General features: G+C 36.9%; 1 protein-coding gene across 8 annotated transcripts in view; it reads right to left on the bottom strand.

The window, feature by feature from the left end:
* Positions 1-161: 161 nt before the first annotated feature.
* FAM98B (family with sequence similarity 98 member B) overlaps positions 162-22513 on the bottom strand; it is a 73556-nt gene continuing 51204 nt past the window's right edge. For 5 of the 8 annotated variants that reach the window (XM_055537332.1, XM_055537336.1, XM_055537333.1 and 2 more), the window contains 5 exons: positions 19655-19833; positions 16290-16370; positions 14564-14680; positions 3149-3316; positions 162-1132 (listed from right to left, as the gene is read on the bottom strand). In XM_055537332.1, coding sequence (XP_055393307.1) covers positions 755-1132; positions 3149-3316; positions 14564-14680; positions 16290-16370; positions 19655-19833 — 923 coding nt within the window. In that variant the 3' untranslated portion in view covers positions 162-754. Of the gene's footprint in view, positions 1133-3148; positions 3317-8153; positions 9113-9551; positions 9576-13369; positions 13510-14563; positions 14681-16289; positions 16371-19654; positions 19834-22513 lie in introns of those variants that run through there. The other 3 variants (XM_055537337.1, XM_055537339.1, XM_055537338.1) reach the window with 3 other exon arrangements.

The raw sequence follows: 22513 nt of genomic DNA, 5'->3' as shown, positions 1-22513 counted from the left end.
CTTTCATGCATTGGAGAAGGAAATGGCAACCCACTCCAGTGTTCTTGCCTGGAGAATCCCAGGGACGGGGAAGCCTGGTGGGCTGCCGTCTGTGGGGTCGCACAGAGTCAGACACGACTGAAGCAACTTAGCAGCAGCAGCAGCAAAAAATAGATTTGGGCTTCAATTATTGGAATTTTAATGGAAACCTGGCCAGAGGAATTGCTCATATAAAAGAAAAACACAAGTCACAACAACTTCTTACTGAATACAATTATCAGTCTCTTTTCCTATTTTGTAAAATAGAATTAACAAATATAAAACAGCCACAGGACTACAGATGAGGCAATAAGTTTATATTCCTTTCCACTACAAGTGGGGTCATTTGTGTGTCTCAGACCTGAATAAAATACAGGTAACAATCTAAATTCAATCATGACAATAAAATACTTTCCATTTTCCAAGTTTGATGGTAATAATATATTTACACTTTTAAAAATATTTTTTCATTTTTTTGTTTTTTAAAAAGACAGAACATGCTCAAGAGTACAGAGTGTGGAAAAAATCATCACTTTGTCTAAGAGATCAAACAGTAGTATAAAACAATGTTCTTTTACATAGTCAGGCCAATATCAGTCAAGCCAATTCAAGAATGATACCATCAGGGAATCTAACATGGTATTTACTTCAAAGATGACACTCAAGTAGTTATTTAGAATACTATGCCTAATGCACCTATCAAGAAGTAAGCACTGCTATCTAAATTTTGTGGCTTTTAATATCTTCTATATCCACCACCACCTCCTCCATACGGATCTCCATAACCTCTTCCACCATAGCCTCCTCTTCCTCCATAGCCCCCTCTTCCACCATAATCTCCCCTACCACCATAATCTCCCCTGCCTTGGAAACCTCCTCTACCACCCCCTCCCCCACCCCCTCCCCCACCCCCTCCCCACCCCCCACCCCCTCCCCACCCCCCGCCTCCTCCCCCACCACCTCTCCCACTCCCACCACCTCCTCTGCCACCTCCACCACCCCAACCACCCCTTCCACTGCCTTCCTGTCTCTTTTGCCAAGGCGGCATCTCAGGGGGTGGTGGTTCAATTTCATTCGGCCGTCCTCCCCTGTCAGGCACCCTTCCCATCAGCACCTGTATAAAGAAATATTTTCTTTCAGTTTCCAATATTGTAAAAGTTAAAACTTACTTAAAGGATGCAAGCAATATTGAAGTTATTGTTCTAATAAAGAAACAGAAGCCAAATATTTTAGGACATGAAAGTACCAGACATGGCAATATGAATTAATATTGAAAATATAAAAGTGATGTGTGACAAATTCCTCCCAATGTGCTGTTATTTTAAACAGTGTGGGAGAATATTTATGAAACTTAAGAACTTGTTTAAACCTTTTTAGTAAATTTTATAACAAATGTAGTACCCATCACACTAAGAAAACTTTTTAGCAAAACATTAACAATGTACATAAACTTCATACCCTATACAACTTAACTCCATATTCACTTACACAACTCTGGACTTTCTATTGCCACTGGTTTGGTAACAGACTATGCCATAAAAGACTATTTCTAAGCACATTTTATTTCAACAAAGTATGAAGTACATATGATAACACGTGGGTGTAATACGGGCAGAGATGAAGGTTATCAACTGCACAGAGCTATAAGGATTTTTAATGAACTATTCCTTTTTTTATGAGAAACTTAAGCTAACTTTCAATGATACTAGTTACTATATTATAAAAAAAATAAAGACTTAATACACTTCCTTAACCATGCTTCATAATATTTCACAGGATAAACTAAGGAAGAGTTTGCTTCAAGTACCCAAACTTCTGTAGAAAGGAACTATTTTATATGTCCATGAACAGAGACCAATACAAAGCAAATCATTTCCTGCTAGTGTCTTTCAGTAAAGATAAACCAAATGTCCCTCAGCCAAAATGACCTACCAATCATTTGTGTTCTACTTTCCTGATCCTCTAATCAAAATCATGTTTTACTACTTTATATCATAAATGAAGACAAAAAAGTACAAATTCCTCACTGTTGGACAAGCTTCAAAGTACACATATATTCTTCAAAGTACACTATAAAGTTGGCAATAGTGTCCTAATCACCAAATCCAAACCCAGCTTTTCTTGGTTGGTATCCTCATTGCTGTCTCCACCAAACATTCAATGTCGGTGGATATACAGGGACGCTGTTCCAAGATCTGATAGTAAGATTGCCCTCAAATAATTAGACTATCAATTACAAACTCAGAAAAGAGACGGGCAATATCACTTAAGAGAACTCTTGATCCAGAAAGACCTTGATGCAAGATATAAAGTAACATATTTAAAAACAGAACACTTTCAGAATAGAGGAGGCTGATCTAAAATGGAAGCAGGAAGGCCCAAACACACTGGTGCCTATAGCGAACTGACTTTGTATACAACCATCTCCTGATATAGGACACCTTTCTCACTGCACTGAGAAGTGATATTGTAAAATTACCCAAGTCCCATACTTCTGACTTTTGGCTCTTTTACAGTCAAGTTTGTCATAGAATGCTCTAACTAAAGAGTATATGCTAGACAAGCTGATATCAACATTCTAAATTATCTTATTGTTGCTGCCACTGTTGTAGAGTAAAAAATTCACTCGGAGTTGATTTAAGACCACTGTCTGAGAAATGGACCTATACTCTGAATCAGGAAATGGAACATCCAAGAGATTTTGCAATTTCTAAATTGCAGAAGTGATTTCTCTAAGTAAATAGCAGAGCTCGGATGTGAACCCAAACCTGTATGACTCCAAAGCACATACGCTTTCCTCTATACCACGGATCTCAGGAGTATGTGTAAGTATACAAAATGACTCCTACAGATTTTTTACTGACAAAAAATGGTAAGATTATTGGAAAGAAGGCAAATAATTCTGGCTAATGATACTATAAAAATAATTCTTAATTCCTCTAATTCAGATAAAACTGTGATTTATGAATACAGAAATTCAAATAAACATGCACATAGAAAACATTAGTAAGCCTAAACTGATTCTTTTTTCTAAGAGTTCACTGGGATGAAAAATGGATTAAAATCTGTAAAAACATCAATCAAGGATATTATAAATTCTTTCTCTACTGTATTTAAAAGAAAAACCAACCTTATTAATGGCACATGCTGTCTTCTCCCGGCTGGATCCACTACTTGTCCTGATGATCTTGGACAGATCTTCACGGGCAGCAAGTAAATGTGCCAAGGTTATTGTTGTCTTGGGTGACAAAGCATAACGCTTAGGTTGATAAATTCTTGCTATGTCATCTGTTTTTAACTAAATGACAAAAGTCAGGGGGGGAAAGGAACCAAAGAACATTTCAATAAAAGAGCAATGGCAATCATAATCTTCAGAAAAAAAAAAAAAAGATAAAACACAAGCAAAGAAATAAACAGCAAAACATTCAAATATCTGATAATCTGTTAGTAGAATGAAGGGGAAAAAAGAGATCAAAAAATGCTAAAAGACTATGTAACTACCCATAACAACTCATTTTAAAAGTAACACAAAAAAGATTCCACTCCTATTACCAAAGAGCAAAATACCTAAAAATAGCTTAACTGAAAACACACATACAGAAACTTTAAGAAGAAAACATTAGTAAATCTACAAAAACAAAAGGAGAGCTTAAATAAATGGCGAGAAATACAATGTTTCTGAATGGGGACATTGAGTATTGTCAGTTTTCCTTGCAATTACCTTATACATTTACCGCAGTCCTCTTGGGATGTATTTTTAGTGGAGCAGGGAGGTAAGGGATATCTACAGTTAACTCAGAAATGAAATATGTATGAAGTGACTAAAACAATTTTGGAAAGAGTTTTATCATCTATTAACAGGTAATATGAAATTATTCATCACTGCCTTAACAACTTACATTCACTGGCTACTTGTTAAAAGTGCCATGATATTCTTCATTTAATACCACTTCTTTAATCCTCAAAACATCCTTTTAGACTGGTTGTACAGGTACGCTATCCTACCTCACTCTAATTAAATGGAACTTGTTGAGGGGAGGGAATGAACTGATGAAACAAAAGAGGCAGTTAAGATTCCGGGCCTCATAAATGTATGAATACAATAAATGATAGAGGAAGCATCAAAGATCAGTGAGACAAAAGAAATGGAGGAAACTTAAATGCCTATTATTAAGTGAAAGAAGCTAATCTGAAAATAATAATCTGTATGATTCCAACCATATGAAATTCTGAAAAAAGCAAAACTAGAGAGATAATAAAAAAATATCAATGGGTTGCTAAAGGTTGTGGGGAGGGAGGGAAGAATAGGCAAAGAAGAGAAGATTTTTAGGGCAGTGAGAATACTCTGTATGATACTATAATGGTGGATATACAGATATACATCTTTGCATCTTTTCTCAAACCCACAGGATGTACAGCACCCAGAGTGAAACCTAATGTAAGCTACAGACTTTGGATAATAATGATGTATCAATGTAGGTTCAGCAACTGCAAAAATTTACGACACTGGTGGCGGATGTTGATGATGGGGCTGAGTATGTGTGAAAGCAAGGGCCAAACGGAAATCTCAGAACCCTCTGTTCAATATCGCTATGAACCTAAAACTGCTCTAAAAAATAAAGAATATTAAAACATAAAAAAGGATCAATGAGAAAACATTTTTTTAAATGGTGCTGGAATGAACTGTTGTCTATTTGTAAAATAATAATAATAATGCATAACCTATAACAAGGGATTCCAAATATAACAAAAGTTCATTGTTTAACTAGAGCAACTATATGCCAATACAATGGACAACCTAGAGAAAAGGACAAATTCTTAGAAAGATACAACCTTCCAAAACTGAACCAGAAAGAAACAGAAAATATGAACAGGTCATCAGAATTTGTAAATTGAATCAGTAACATAAAAACGTCTAACAAAAGTCCAGGACCAGACAGCTTCACAGGTGAATTCGATCAAGCATGTAGTGAAGAGTTAACACCTATCCTTCTCAAACTATTTCAAAAACTTGGCAGAGGAAGGAACACTCCCAAGTTCATTCTATGAGGCCACACCTTGATGCCAAAACCAAAGATATAAAAAAAGAAAATTACAGGATAATATCACTGATGAACATGGATGCAAAAATCCTCAAAAAAATACTAGCAAACCAAATCCAACAACACATTAAAACAATCAGACACCATGATTGAGTGGGATTTATCCCAGGGATGCAAGGACTCTTCAACATAGGTAAAATCAATTGATTTGATATATCACGTTAACAAACTGAAGAATAAAACCGTATGATTATCTTAACAGATGCAGAAAAAGCTTTTGACAAAATTCAACACCAATTTCAGATAAAACTCTCCAGAATGTGGACACAGAGGGAACATACCTCAACTTAATAAAGGCCATACGTGACAAACCCACAGCAAAATCATTCTCAATGGTGAAAAACTGTAAGCATTTCCTCTAAGATCAGGAACAAGACAAGGATGTTCACTCTCACCACTTCTATTCAACATAGTTTTGGAAGTCCTACTCATGGCAATCAGAGAAGAAAAAGAAATAAAAGGAATCCAAATTGGAAAAGAAGTAAAACTGTCACGTTTGAAGATGACATAATACTATACATAGAAAATCCTAAAGCTGCAACCAGAAAACTACTAGAGCTTAAAGAATTTGGCAAAACGGCAGAATATAAAATTAATACACAGAAATCTCTTGCACTCCTATCCATTAACAACGAAAGACTAGAAAAAGAAATAAGGGAAACAATCTCATTTACCATCACATGAAAATGCCTAAGAGCTTCCCAGGTGGTGCTAGTGGTAAAGAATCTGCCTGCCAATGCAGGAGACATAAGAGGTGCAGGTTCAATCCCTGAGTTGGGAAGATGCCCTAGAGGAAGAAATGGCAACCCACTCCAGTATCCTTGCTGGGAGAATCCCATGGACAGAAGAGCCTTGTGGGCTACAGTCCATGGGTCAGAGAGAGTCAGACATGACTGAGTGAGCACAAAAAGCATAAAATACCTATACTCAGAAAACTGTAAGATACTGATGAAAGAAATCAAAGATGACACAAACAGATGGAAAGATATACCATGTTCTCAGATCGGAACAATCAATATTCAAAATGACTATACTACCCAAAGTAATCTACAGATTCAATGCAATCCCTAACAAATTACTAACATCATTTTTCACAGAATTAGAAAAAAAAAACTTACAATTTGTATGGAGACACAAAAGACCTCAAAAAGTCAAGGCAATCTTGAGAAAGAAAAACAGAGCTGGAGGAATCAGGCTCCCTGACTTCAGATTATACTACAATGCTAAATAGTAGGGTATATAAATCAAAAGGATAGAAAGCACTTATAGTCATCTAATCTATGATAAAGAAGGCAAGAATATACAATGGAGAAAAGACAGTCTCTTCAAGAAGTGGTGCTGGGAAAACTGGACTGCTACATGTACAAGAATAAAATTAAAACATTCTTTAACACCATACACAAAAATAAACTCAAATGAATTGAAGACCTAAATGTAAGACTGGATACTGTAAAACTCTTAAAGGAAAGCACAGAGCACTATGATATAAATCACAGCAAGATCTTTTTTGTTCCACCACCAAGTAATGAGAGCAATGGCACCCCACTCCAGTACTCTTGCCTGGAAAATCCCATGGGTGGAGGAGCCTGGTAGGCTGCAGTCCATGGGGTCGCTAACAGTAGGACACGACTGAGCGACTTCACTTTCACTTGTCACTTTGATGCATTGGAGAAGGAAATGGCAACCCACTTCAGTGTTCTTGCCTGGAGAATCCCAGGGATGGGGGAGCCTGGTGGGCTGCCGTCTATGGGGTCACACCGAGTCGGACACAACTGAAGTGACTTAGCAAGTGTAATGAAAATAAAAATTAACAAATGGCAAATAAAAGTGCTTGCACAGCGACGGAAATCATCAACAAAACTAAAAGAAAACCCACACAATAGGAGAAAATATTTGCAAACAATGTGAACAAGTGATTAATCTCCAAAATATACAAACAGCTCATGTAGCTCAACATGGGGAAAAAAAAAAAAAAAAAAAAAAATGGCCAGAAGATCTAAAGAGACATTTCTTTAAAGATGACATAAAATGGCTAAAAAGCACATGAAAAGATGCTCAACATCACTAACTACTAGACAAATGCAAATCAAAACTACAATGAGCTATCACCTCACGCTGGGAGAATGGCCATCATCAAAAAGTCTACAAACAATAAATGCTGAAGAGGGTGTGGAAAAAAGGTAACCCTCTTCAATGTTGGTGGGAATGTAAATTAATATAACATTACTATGGCTACCCACTCTAGTAGTATTCTGGTCTAGAGAATTCCATGGACTATACAGGCCATGGGGTAGCAAAAAGTCAGACATGAGTGAGCGACTTTCACTTTCTTTATGGAGAACAGTATGGAGATTCCTTAAAAAAACTAAAAGTAGAGCTACCACATGATCCCGCAATCCCACTTCAGGGCATATGTCTGGAAAAATGTAATTCAAAAGGACACATGCACCCCTACGTTCACTGCAGCTCTATTTGCAATAGCCAGGACATGGAAGCAACCTAAATGTACACCAACAAAGGAATGGATAAAGAAGGTATGGTGTATATATACAATGGAATATTACCCAGCCACATAAAAGAAAATAACAAACTAATATCATTTGCAGCAACATGGATGGACCTAAAGATTATCATACTAAGTGAGGTTAAGTCAGACAGAGAAAGACAAATATCATATGATACTGCTTATACGTGAAATCTAAAAAAATCATACAAATGAACCTATTTACAAAACAGAAATAGAGTCACAGATGTAGAAAACAAACTTAGGGTTATTAAGGACGAAGGGAGGGAGGAATACATTGGGAGATTGGGATTGACATATACATACTACTGTACATAAAACAGACCACTAGTAAGAACCTACATATAACACAGGGAACTCGCTTCAGTACTCGATGATGATCTACATGGGAATAGAATCTAAAGAAGACTGGATGTAGGCATATGTATAACTGTCTCACTTTGCTGTACAATAGAAACACAACACTGTAAATCAACTGTACTCCAATTTAAAAAAGTAAAAATTTTAAAAAAGAGTTCATTTTTTTAAAGTTTTAAAACTGAAAAACTTAACTATGTTATAAAGACTACAATTTCTGCACATTAAAAGACATAAAAAACAACTGGGGAAAATATTTTCAACAAATAAAGCAACTAGCTAACTTCCTTAATATATAAAAAGCTCAATCAGAAGGAAAACAGGAAGGCCTCGGGGGAAAAAAATATAAGACACAAATAGAAATTTCAAAAAAATAGGAAATTCAAATGACTAATAAGCTTATGAAAAAAAGTTCAACTTTACTAACAAGACAAATAAACAAATGAAAACAATTTAGTAATTTTTAACCATCAAGTTAGCCATAAAATTGACAATATTCTAAATATTAAAGGGGCTAAAGTGAGAGCAAAATGGCATTGACCTTATTTGTACGAGTTTAAATTCATACAAAATTTCTAAAAAACAATCTGGCCATGTGAATCAAGAGCATTAAGAGTCATAACCTTTGACACAGTGAATTTCCATTTAGGAATCCACAGGTTTCACATCTGCAGACACAAAAGGCTGATTGTGCAGTTATGTGGGGAAACATGAATGAAACTTGACAGCATTATGCTAAGAAGTCAGACATAAAAGCCACACATTGTATAATTCCTTATAATGACATACACAGAACAGGCAAATCCAAAGAGAGACAAACTAGATTATAGTAAAGGAAGGTTTCTTTGGAAGGACTGATGCTAAAGCTGAAACTCCAGTACTTTGGCCACCTCGTGCGAAGAGTTGACTCATTGGAAAAGACTCTGATGCTGGGAGGGATTGGGGGCAGGAGGAGAAGGGGACGACAGAGGATGAAATGGCTGGATGGCATCACTGACTTGATGGACGTGAGTCTGAGTGAACTCGGGAGTTGGTGATGGACAGGGCGGCCTGGCGTGCTGAGATTCATGGGGTCGCAAAGAGTTGGACACAACTGAGCAACGGAACTGAACTGAAAGGAAGGTGAGGGTACTGTGAATGACCACTGAAAGGAATATTTCTGTTGGGGTTGAGGGAAATGTTCTAGAATTAGATCATGGTTACATAATTCAGAGAGTATACTAAAACCCACTAAATTATATACTTTAAGATGGTGAATTATATCTCAATTAAAAATTAATATAAAAAGGATATTGAAATAGAACTTGTAGAGATATGGGACAATGATCACACTATATTCAGTAAAAAAAAAAAAACTGAACTATAAAATTATACTTTTATTTCAATACTAGCAACATAGAGAAATCAGATTAACCATACAAATAAATGTGCATAATCTTCTTGAAGGGCAACTCTATACAGGGTGTATGAAGAGCATTTTTAAAATGCATATTCTTTGATCAAGAAATTCCACTTGTAGGAATATATCATGTACATGAACAAAAATGTAGTTGTCAAGGACTTCATCACAGGCTCTAAGAAGACAAAATTAAAGGAACCTCAAAATCAATAGAGTATATCCATATGATAAAATGTGGAAAGATTTTAAATGCTATAGAACCACTGTTGATCAATCATTCAACAATATCAGACACATGAAATAGGGAGAATAATATAAAGATACATTAAATTTAACAATTTTAACATTAACATTAAATTTTAACAAAGAAAACTCAGGGTATAAATGCGTATACTTATATACAATTGAAAAGGATGACATGAAAGGTCAAACTTTGATCATAATCTAAGAAAAAAACATTTAAAAAATCTTCCAGAATAAGGAAAAATGAAAACATAATCTCCTTGTCCTAAAACATGATGAAAAACACCAAGATAAAAATATCAAGGTATTTCCTAAAAGTATTTTCTCAAAGTCTCTAAGTTTAAGGCTAGTCAAGAGTATACATTATCATAAGTCTGTGCCACTCTGAATGTTCAAAGAGCATGTCAAAACTCATTTGTTGAAGACATACAGATGGCTAACAAACACATGAAAAGATGCTCAACATCACTCATTATCAGAGAAATGCAAATCAAAACCACAATGAGGTACCATTTCACGCCAGTCAGAATGGCTGTGATCCAAAAGTCTACAAGCAATAAATGCTGGAGAAGGTGTGGAGAAAAGGGAAACCTCTTACACTGTTGGTGGGAATGCAAACTAGTACAGCCACTATGGAGAACAGTGTGGAGATTCCTTAAAAAGCTGGAAATAGAACTGCCATACGACCCAGAAAGCCCACTGCTGGGCATACACACCGAGGAAACCAGAAGGGAAAGAGACACGTGTACCCCAATGTTCATCGCAGCACTGTTTATAATAGCCAGGACATGGAAGCAACCTAGATGTCCATCAGCAGATGAATGGATAAGAAAGCAGTGGTACATATACACAATGGAGTATTACTCAGCCATTAAAAAGAATACATTTGAATCAGTTCTAATGAGGTGGATGAAACTGGAGCCTATTATACAGAGTGAAGTAAGCCAGAAGGAAAAACACCAATACAGTATACTAACGCATATATATGGAATTTAGAAAGATGGTAACAATAACCCTGTGTACGAGACAGCAAAAGAGACACTGATGTATAGAACAGTCTTATGGACTCTGTGGGAGAGGGCGAGGGTGGAAAGATTTGGGAGAATGGCATTGAAACTTGTAAAATATCATGTATGAAACGAGTTGCCAGTCCAGGTTCGAGCACGATACTGGATGCTTGGGGCTGGTGCACTGGGACGACCCAGAGGGATGGTATGGGGAGGGAGGAGGGAGGAGGGTTCAGGATGGGGAACACATGTATACCTGTGGCGGATTCATTTTGATATTTGGCAAAACTAATACAATTATGTAAAATTTAAAAAAAAAAAAAAAACTCATTTGTTTTGGATTCTTCTATAAGCTTAAGGACAACACTGAAAATATCCTCCAATATAGTATGTTAAGATACTTTTAATGCATTACCTTTCACAGTATTCTTTATATTCCTAAATTCCTTTTCTCATTAAAATTCTAGCAGATTAAACTGGATACCCAATATGTATACAACCTCTGTTAAGTTTCCAGGGGTCAGTAAAACTCATACTTTTCATACATCTAAATTCTATTTCCTTTCTTTAAGTCAGCAATCATGTCATCTACTTCTTTGGTAATTCAGACCTCTGGGAGCATCTAGGTTTCTTGCATACAATGGTTACTCCAAACACATGGACACACATGTCTAAAATTTATCCTGGTACACATGCAGAAGAGAAACAGGTTTTAACCTTCTGAGAAGCCAATTAGATATTACAGACAGTGAAATATTCTAAAAATGTTCTACATCTAATCATACAAGGTAATGAGATGCTCATCCAGAACCAGGTACATTGTAATGTGTGCAACATGTGAGGTGCTAAATAAATATTTATTGAAAGAAAATACACATAAGACAGTCCTCAACTCTCCCTTACAGCTATTCTATTACTATGCTAAAAAAAATTTATCCTGTTCTAATCACTCTTTAATTTTTTTTTGTATCTGTCTGCTAGGTGTTTGGAAGGAAACTATGTATATACATAAGGGAGTATTTCTAGGTAAATGAGTCAGATTACACATACTAAATTATATAAAAAAAAAAATACACATATACTACAATAAAGAGACTAGAAAGAGGGATACAGGTAAGAAGAGAACCAACATCTCAGAAAATGAGATCAGGAGCCAAAAATAGGGGTTAACTCAGTCTATTTGTGGAATAATCTATTCTTCCAACCATTGGTGCCATGCTGCCACTCCTCCCCTGGCCAAATGAGAATAATGTACACAAAAAACGAGGCTTCCCTTCTTTAAAAAAAATGAGCAGTCACACTTCTACAAGTGAGCATTAGAATTCCAGTTCACAGTAGCCAGCCCCAAAACCTGACATCAACAATCCTGATCAATGACTAGTTCCCAGTTTTTCAGTGTCTTCTCTTAAATATGGACAATGAAAGACCATAATCCATTTGAAGAAAGCCTCCACAAGACCAAGACCAAGAAAAACAAATCAAAAATTGCCCTGAAAGAGACAGGAAATAATGAAGGGGAAAAAACAAAACAAAAAACCTTTTATAAAAGATTGTCTTCATCCCCATTTAAGAAGATAGCACAGTCATAAAAATAAAACAAGAAAGAAAAAAAAAAAAAACGGGAAAGGAAAACTCAAGAAGAAAAAAAATTCCCAAAAAGGAAAAAATGGCAGAAACAAAAATTTAATGACAAACACAAAATAAAATTGAGGAAAATTCCAAGAAAGTGAATCAAAAAGGAAAAGAGAAAATGAGAAAAAAAATAAAGCAACTTATGAGGATCTACTCAGAAAGTCTAATATCTGAATAAGCGTTTCAGAAAGAGAAAATATAAAAGAAATATAAAAGTTGAGTTTATAAATTGAAAGGCCCACCTAATGTTTAGCACGATGAGTTTAAAAAGACCCTGACTGACATATGCTGTGAAATTTCAGAACTCTAAGGATAGAGAAGAGAGTCTAAAAGCTCTCAGAGAAAAATAAAAGCTCATCCAAAAGAATGGAGAATGGCATCGGTTTCTCAACAGCAGCACTACATGCTAGAGAACAATGAAGTAATGCCTTCAATATTCTTAGGGAAAAATGTTTTCCACCTAGAATTTTATATTTACCTAAACTATCAATCAAATGTGGCAGTAGAATAAACATATTTTCATAATGTAAGGATGCAGAAAAATCACTGCTATGTGTCCTTTGTTAGGAAGTTATTTGTGCATTTACTGTAGCAGGTTGAGGGAAAAAACAATGAAAGAGAAGACCATGGGATCCAGGAAATAGTGGAGTAGCCAAGGATAGGCATGCAAGTGGCCCAAATTGCAATAGGAGGATACAAGCCATTAGGATGAAAGAATACAGAAAAAAAGGACTCATCAGAATACCTGATTTTAAAAAAAAAAAAAAAAAAAAGGAAAGGAAGAAAAAAGCAGCAGCAGCATATGGTAAAGAAATACAATGCAGGTAAAAAATAAAATCCATTAAAAGGAAGATAAAACATCTGGTAAATAGAATGGCTCCCCAGAGATGTCTCCATCCTCCTTGAAACCTGTGAATATGCTGCCTTGCAGATACAAATGCAAGTTAAGTTAGGATCTTGAGATCAATTATCTGGGTGAGCCCAGTGTAATCACAAGGATCTTGATAAGCGAGACACAGGAGAAGGCGTATGACAATGGAAGCAGAAAGAGAAGCCTGGAAGATCCCACACTATTAATTTTGAAGGTGGAGAATCAGGTCAAGAGCTCAGGTACACAGGTGGTATCTGGAAAGTAGGAAATGCAAGGAAATAGATTCTCCCCTGCAGTGTCTGGTAGGAGGTGCAACCCTGCCAATACCTTCATTTTAGGACTTCTGATGTCGAGATCTGTAAGAGAATACATGTGTATTGTTTAAATCACTAAATTTGTGGTAGTTTGTTACAGCAACCACAGGAAACCAATATAGGGCACCACATGGAGAGAAAGACCACCTAAGAGCACAGATGACAAGTGAGGGACCCCTTGCTAACAGCAGAACCCAGACATGCAAGACAACCATCTTAGATGTTTCAACCCACCCCAGCCCAGGTACCCACTGAATGAAGCTGCGTAAGTGACCTCAGCTGATACAATACAGGGCAGAAGAACCACTCACTTAGCCAAAGAATATAATAATAGTATCAAAATAACAGGCACAGATTTACCCTATCACTTGAAACAACTATAAAACTGGACAATCCACATGAACCAGTGGTTTTCAGACACTGGATATCCAGAAGCATAGGACAATGATCCCTCTAACAGGAGAAGCAAATGTTTTCCTCTATTTGTCCCAGCTTACTGTCTGGAGTGATTCCAGACTGTAATGCAGGGTGGGGTGGATATCCCAGATAAAGCCTGGGTACAGATTAAAGGCATAAAAAGGGAATGATGGACGACAGCTCTCCAGAAAACTATCTGAAGAGATTCACACTTGGGAATGCTCCCACCCTGCAACCCTTTTCAACTGGCACACAGTTCACAGCCTTAAGACACCTTTAAGATTTGTTCAGACATCAGTGCTGCCTAATTGACCAGTTGTTCATTATCCCTATCTCACTACCACACATGATGCCTTCTTTTATGTATCAGTTAAATTCAATTCAGTGGCTCAGTCGCGTCCAATTCTTTGCAACCCCATGGACTACAGCACACCAGACTTCCTCGTATCCTTGCATAAATCATAACAACTGAGTTTTAAATAAATGTGAAAGATACGGTCAGAAATTAACATATCTATGAACAGAGACCAGGATTATTTAAGACCGGCAGTTGGTCTAGGCAGGAGCTTCAGATAGAGCAATAAAGTGCAAATGCGGCATCATTACGTAACAGACAAGAGAGGCTGAAGAGCTGTCACAGAGTACCACCTACAGGACACGAGTGGGAAAACAGCCTAACCTTTGCTCTATCAGACCATCCAAAGGACTGCACTGTTACATCTAATCGCTTCATCAACATCCGCCGGCGGCACTCATATTCACATGAAAGAGCATCGTTGATTCTTTCCAGTTTTTCCTAAAGAAATTGGAAACAAAAATCATAGCCTTTAGACTCATTATGCACAGAAAAGAATTTTGAAAATTGTGGTCAATGTTTCCTACTAATTCAAAAGATGGTACTTGATGGTCATTTTGATCCTATAAGACCTAACAGTAAATTGTTTAAATAATAAAGATATTTGCTAGAACATTTATGATAGTCAACAGATATCAAACATGCAAATTAAACTCAACAGTTGTTAGTTTACCTGATCTTCAATCAAACATATTAATTTAAGTGAAAGGTCTATTTGCAAAGTAGTCTGAACCAGTAAGGAAAGAAAATAATAACTTCCCATCTGATTGACACTGAGCTACTATACTTTTCAAATTACCACTATGTTAACATATTGGGCACTGTAAATACTTTTGGTCAATTTTTTTTTAATTAATAATCTGAATGAAGAAACATTAGGACCTACTGTTCTAGAATATCAATCCATTTTAATTCTCCAGTATAAAAAATCTACAAGATGGCACTAAGATCATGGCATCCAATTCCATCACTTCACAGCAAATAGATGGGGAAACAGTGGCTGACTTTATTTTTGGGGGCTCCAAAATCACTCTAGATGGTGACTGCAGCCATGAAATTAAAAGTCGCTTACTCCTTGGAAGGAAAGTTATAACCAACCTAGACTGCATATTAAAAAGCAGAGACATTACTTTGCCAACAAAGGTCCATCTAGTCAAAGCTGTAGTTTTTCCAGTAGTCATGTATGGATGTGAGAGTTGGACTATAAAGAAAGCTGAGTGCCAAGAATTGATGCTTTTGAACTGTGGTGTTGGAGAAGACTCTTGCGAGTCCCTTGGAGTGCAAGGAGATCCAACCAGTTTATCCTAAAGGAGATCAGTCCTGGATGTTCACTGGAAGGACTAATGTTGAAGCTGAAACTCCAATACTTTAGCCACCTCATACGAAGAGCTGACTCATTTGAAGAGACCCTGATGCTGGGAAAGAATGAGGGCAGCAGGAGAAGGGGACGACAGAGGATGAGAATGGTTGGATGGCATCACTGACTCGATGGGCATGAACTTGGGTAGCCTCCAGGAGTTGGTGATGGACAGGGAGGCCTGGTGTGCTGCAGTCCATGGGGGTCACAAAGAGTCGGACACGACTGAGCGACGGAACTGAACTGACAAGACAGCAAGAGATACAGATGTAAAGAACAGACTTTTGGACTATATGGGAAAGGGAGGGCAGGATGATTTGAGAGAAAAGCATTGAAACGTGTATTACCATATGTAAAACAGATGACCAATGTCGGTTCGATGCAGGAAGCAGGGCACTCAAAGCCGGTGTTCTGGGACAACCCAGAGGGATGGAGTGGGGAGTGAAGTGGGGAGGGGGTTCAGGATGGAGGACACATGTGCACCTGTGGCTGATTCATGTCGATGTATGGCAAAAGCCACCACAATATTGTAATTAGCCTCCAATGAAAATAAATGAATTTTTTTTTAAAGCAAAAACATATATATAAAAATTTTTTTTAAAGCATGTAAAAATCTAGATGTCCATTCATAAAATTAAGCTATATTAATATAGCTAATTACATAAAACTAATGAAAAAGGGGGGATGCCTTACCGCCTGTTCCAGATTTAAATCAATTTTCAGCAGTGGTTTTCCCACATGATTTTTCTGGACTTTTGAGAGAATATCTTTCACCTAAAATTAAACACAGAAGATTGTGAAAATGTATATCCCCAATTTAAAACAATCTTATTCATGCTTAAAATGTTGTGAATGCCAGAGAATTAATAAAATGTTAACAAGAAATCATTAAAACATACCTTCACATACTAAGGGTTTCCCTGGTGGCTCAGAGGATAAAGTGTCTGCCTGCAATGCAGGAGACCCGGGTTCAATCCCTGGGTTGGGAAGATCCCCTGGAGAAGGAAATGGCAACCCACTCCAGTATTCTTGCCTGGAGAATCCCATGGACAGAGGAGCCTGGCGGGCTACAGTCCACGGAGTCGCAAAGAGTTGGACACGACTGAGCAACTTCACCTCACATACTAAGAAAGATTTTCACTACAATGCAGAGTATCTTCCTCAAGGAAGCAAGTTACATTAATCCAAGCTATAGCACACCTTTTCCAGAGTAAGAAATCACGTACATGGACAACTGAAGTAACTACCAAAAGACTTTATTATGAGAATCTAAGTTTCGTGTGAAATAAATTCATATTCTTAGGACAGCACACTCTTACATCCTGACAAAAAATAAATAAAACCTTTGCTGAGTAGGTTGCATGTGTTAGTCACTCAGTCGTGTCTGACTCTCTCCAACCCCACGGATTACAGCCCACCAGGCCTCTCTGTCCATGGGATTCTCCAGGGGATCTTCCTGACCCATGGATCGAACCCAGATCTCCTGCATTGCAGGCAGATACTTCACCATCTGAGCCACCAGGGAAGCCCTGAATATGTTGGTTTTACTCAATTAAATATTTTGTACACATTCCATTGTTTACCAAGACAATGAAAGAATAAGACCTCAATTAGTCACCATACAGCACATTTCATCACTTTTGCAAAGCCACTGATTTGATTTGAAACATTTTTATTTTTGGTGAACAAGATTTAGACATTTGTTTTTGCTTTAGCAATATCAGAAGTCATTCAAACAGGATGAAATATATACAGTTGCTTAGTTTATAATATAATAGAGAAAATAGGAACAGGTCACATTTGAGGAGTATGAAGCTTAATGTTGGGGGATCTCTTTTCAAAAAGAATTAAAAATTATGAACAAAAAATTAGCTTGGAAATTGGTGGTGGTAATGCAAAGTGGCTGTTAAGTGGTGGGTACATGGCTTCTTTTGAGAATGATGGAAATGGTCTAAAATTAGATTTTGATGATGATGTACTCTGTAAATAAAATCCACTGAATTGTACACCTTAAATAGGCATACTTTATGGCACTTCAATTGTATCTTTTGGATCAGTATGCGGATGCACTGGAAGATTAGGAAGAGTCTAGAAATCTGTCTCAATCTGAAACAGCCCCAGGTATTAGGCAACCCCAGATAATTCTTAATCCAGAGAAACAAATTCTGAAGAGCAATTTATGAACTACAGAACAATATTCTTGAGCTGGGATTCATTGACTTATTTTTTGGTTTGCTAGTTCTAAAAACAAAACAAAACTTTTTAATACTGTGTTTTTATCTTAATGATACTAAAATTCTCTTACATTCATTAAGACGAATCTTGTTTTCAGCTCATAAATTATCAGTGTAAAAGAGTACTTTATTCAAGAACATAGTTTAAAACAGCAAGTCTAAAAAGAGTTTTAGTATCTATTCTTGAGGGTGAAAATTTTCTTTTCCTTGAAAAATGAATCCTGTATTATTCTCCTAGAGGACTCCTATAAAACCTAGAAATTAGGCTAGAATTTGGCCTGCAGGGGCAGTATTCTCTCTAATTTATGCCTTGACTGGGAATGAGGATAGTTTTATAATTGAAAAAAAAAAATTCAAAAGCTAGAGATATCATTTTGTTGTTGTTAATTACTTGTTAGTTAATTGGTTGTTCTTAGTTGTTCTTAATTACTCCATCAAGGTACTCATTCATTTATTAACTATACAACAAACATTTCCTAAATACTTATCCATCAGATATTGCAGATTTCTTTGCTCACTGCCAAAGACAATCATACTGAAATTTTATTAACAGCATCCATTAAAAAGAAATTTAGTTCCCCTTTAAAGAAAAACTCTACTTCTTTCATTATACTATAATTCAACCTTGGTTAGAAACCGGACCCTTAACTTTGCAGAGAGATTTCTATCAGAGCAAACAGCAAACTTTCAGAAAGCCTAGCACTTCCTCATTAAGATCTGATTCCTGAATACTGCTGCTGCTAAGTTGCTTCAGTCATCTCCAACTCTGTGCAACCCCGCAGAGAGCAGACTACCAGGCTCCCCCATCCCTGTGATTCTCCAGGCAAGAATACTGGAGTGGGTTGCCATTTCCTTCTCCAATGCAGAAAAGTGAAAAGTGAAAGTGAAGTCACTCAGTCGTGTCTGACTCTTGGAGAACCCATGGACTGCAGCCCACCAGGCTCCTCCATCCATGGGTTTTCCAGGCAAGAGTACTGGAGTGGGGTGCCACTGCCTTCTCCCTCATGAATACTAGTAATAGGCAAATAAAGTCAAAAGCATACTATTTAGTTTTACATGAAAAATTTAGCTTTACACGAAGATAATTGTCTATTAGAATGTATATCTTGTACTTAAAGGAAATACAGTTGATTCTTGAACAACATGGGTTTGAATTATGCTGGTTTGCCTCTACATTAATTTTTTTCACTAAATACAATTACAGTACCATCCGATCTATAGGTGGTTGAATTTACAAATACCAACTGAAGATACAGAGGCCAACTGTGAAGTTGTATGTTAATTACTGACTCCACAGAGGATCAGCATCCCTAACCCACACAGTATTCAAGGGTCAACTGTATTTTCATCCTTAATACATGTACAGGAGCTTTCCTGGTGGCTTAGAGGTAAATAATTTGCCTGTCAATGCAAGAGACACAGGTTTGATCCCTGATCCACAAAGATCCCACACGCCATGGAGCACCTAAGCCCGTGCAACACAACTATTGAGCCCATGCTAGAGCCCATGCTCCACAACAAGAGGCCACCACAATGAGAAGCCTGTGTACCACAATAAGGCTGCATGCCACAACCAGGGAATAACCCCCGCTCTCCAAAACCAAAGAAAAGCCTGCGCAGCAACGAAGACCCAGCACAGCCAAAAATAAAAAAATAAAAGTTAATACATTTGCTGTTGTTGTTCAGTCACCAAGCCATGTCTGACTCTTTGCAACCCCATGGACTAAAGCATGCCAGCGTCCCTGTCCCTCACCATCTCCCAGAGTTTACATGTTAGCATTTAATTGAATTTGGGGGAAATAAAAAATAAAACAAATACAATACCTTTGATTCCACTTGGTTTAGCGTAAGCGGAATGTCAGAAGTTGTTGACTTGGGAATCCCAAGGGTATCGCAGATAGCTTGAACTTCCTGATAAATTTCACTATTTTTATCTAATTGAGAATTTTTACACTTCTTGTTCTGTAGTATCTGTAAAGCTTGAAGCTCTGTACTTAAAAATACTACAATAAAAAAAGGGAAAAACAAATAATGTTAAAATGCACAAGAATGCTTTAAAAATCCCACTCGTGGGTATACATGCAAAGGAGCTGAAGTGAGGATCTCAAAGAGGTCTTCACTACCATATTCATTGCTGCACTGTTCATAATAGCCAAGATATGGAAACAACCTAAGTGTCCTTCAACAGCTGAATGGATAAAGAGAATGTGGAATGTGTATACAATGGAATATTACCCAGCTTTAAAAAGAAAGGAATCCAGTCATTTGTGACAACATGGATGAACCTGGAAAATGCAAAGTGAGACAAGCCAGAAGAAAGACAAATACTAATGATTCCATCTTTATGGGGTATCTAAAACTCCTAACACAGAAAGTAGAATGGTGGTCACCAATCTAGGGAAGAAACAGGATATTTGTTAAATACAAATTTCTGAAGAACTGGCAATCCATTTTACTGAAGTTTCAAAATCAGAGGGATCTTGGCACAGTCCTCATAAGCAAAGTTTGACACATATTAGTTACATAAGATGAATAAGTCCTAGAGATCTACTTTACAGCATAATAATACTGTATTATATTCAGTTAACAGTTTCATTGTAACAGTTTATAGTTAACAATACTGTGTTTTATACTTAAAGATTTGCTAAGACAGTAAATCTTACATTGAGTATTCTTCTCACAAAAAGAAATAATAAAGAGGGCAGAAGGAAATTTTTAAAAAGGGCAGAAGGAAATTTAAAAAATAGTGCCTATTCACAGAGTCTAAAGTCTAGTAGGAGGGACCCATCAGTAAAAGAACAACATTAAAATCTTCAAGCATGTATAAAGCTGAAAAATTACTCTCCCTCTGATACGCAGAGCTCAAGCCAAGGGAGAATGTATAGCTTTAAGTGAAGGATAAGCAGATAGAGCAATCTGTAAAACTGCCTTTAGGATAGACCACTCCAGACTGTTCACAAGTCCTTTCAGTCACCATTTCATCCTTTCAACAGTCATCTTTCTAAAAATTACTCAAAAATCTTAGATGGAAAAAATAAAACAAAATGCTAACCGACTCTCACATACTGAGAAGTAAAAGGAAGTGGCCAGAGAGCAGCGTGTGGAGGTGGGGGTATAATAGGTAAAGGCACAAACCTCCAGTTAGAAAAGAAATAAGCCTAAGGGATGTAATATAAAATACAAAGCATACAGTCAATAATATTGTAATAACTTTTTATGGAAACAGATGGTTACTAGACTTACCACAGTGACCATTTCACAACATATGCAAAGGTCAAATCACTATGTGGTACACCTGAAACTAACATAATATTTATATGAACTATATTTCAATTAAAAAAAATTGTTTTAAATAGTAAAAAAAAAAAAAAAAAACCATCATTTTGAAAAGCAAAAAATTAAATCATTAGTCTTTTTTAAATTAACTTTCAGAACAATAAAGGCAGATATTGGGGGTTCATTTGTTTTCATTTCAGTTAAATTTATACACACACAATTTAATACAATAGTTTCAACTTCAGTTGAGCAGGAAAAGATACCTGAGAAACTGTTTAAAAGTACAAGTACAAGGGTTCCACCCTTAGAGATTCTGAACCAGAATATCTGAAGTACAATTTGGGAATCTGTGGTTTTAGACCCAAGGTGATTCTCATGGACAGGATTGAGAGCCACTAATTTAAGGTTTTTCCATGTAATCTACACATAATAGTCTAAGGAATCCACAAAAAGTTAAGGCCAATACATATCAAACTTTGCTTATGACGACTATGCCAATGTCCCTCTGATTTTAAAACTTCATTAAAACAGATCACCGTTCTCCAAAAATTTTTATTTTGGAACCACAGCTGAAGTCTGTCTTTGTTCTACAGAAACATGTTGTACATAAGAGTACAAACAAGAGTTTAGTCTAGTATTTCAAGTGCTAATCCACGCAGATGGACAATAATACTGTGATAACTCTTCTTCCCATACAGATTCTCAGACTTCCCACCCCAAAGCAATCACCAATGTTAGTTTCTGGGTATCTTTTTAGGCATATATGTATATGTATATTTAGTATATGTTTCTACCATCTATACACTTTTATTTCTATTACAGAAACAAGAGTATACATCTTCTGTGTATTTCTTTACCAATATATTTTAGAGATCATTCCATATTTACACATTTTATCTACTCTCATTCTAAAGGCTCTATTATGGTATCAGGGTGGCATGACACCACCCTTATGGCAGAAAGTGAAAAAGAACTAAAGGGCCTCCTGATGAAAGTGAAAGAGGAAAGTGAAAAAGTTGGCTTAAAGCTCAACATTCAGAAAACTAAGATCATGGCATCTGGTCCCATCACTTCATGGGAAATAGATGGGGAAACAGTGGCAGACTTTATTTTGGGGGGCTCCAAAATCACTCTAGATGGTGACTGCACCCGTGAAATAAAAAAAGACGCTTACTCCTTGGAAGGAAAGTTATGACCAACCTCCCCCTTCTCCTCCTCCTAAGTTGCTTCAGTCATGTCCGATTCTGTGCGACCCCATAGATGGCAGCCCACCAGGCTCCGCTGTCCCTGGGATTCTCCAGACAAGAGCACTGGAGTGGGTTGCCATTTCCTTCTCCAGTGCATGAAAGTGAAAAGTGAAAGTGAAGTCGCTCAGTCGTGTCCGACTCTTAGCAACCCCATGGACTG

The sequence above is a fragment of the Bubalus kerabau genome, chromosome 10 (assembly GCF_029407905.1).
Source record: "Bubalus kerabau isolate K-KA32 ecotype Philippines breed swamp buffalo chromosome 10, PCC_UOA_SB_1v2, whole genome shotgun sequence".
Lineage (NCBI taxonomy): Eukaryota > Metazoa > Chordata > Mammalia > Artiodactyla > Bovidae > Bubalus > Bubalus kerabau.
This window is presented reverse-complemented; position numbering and strand designations above follow the sequence as displayed.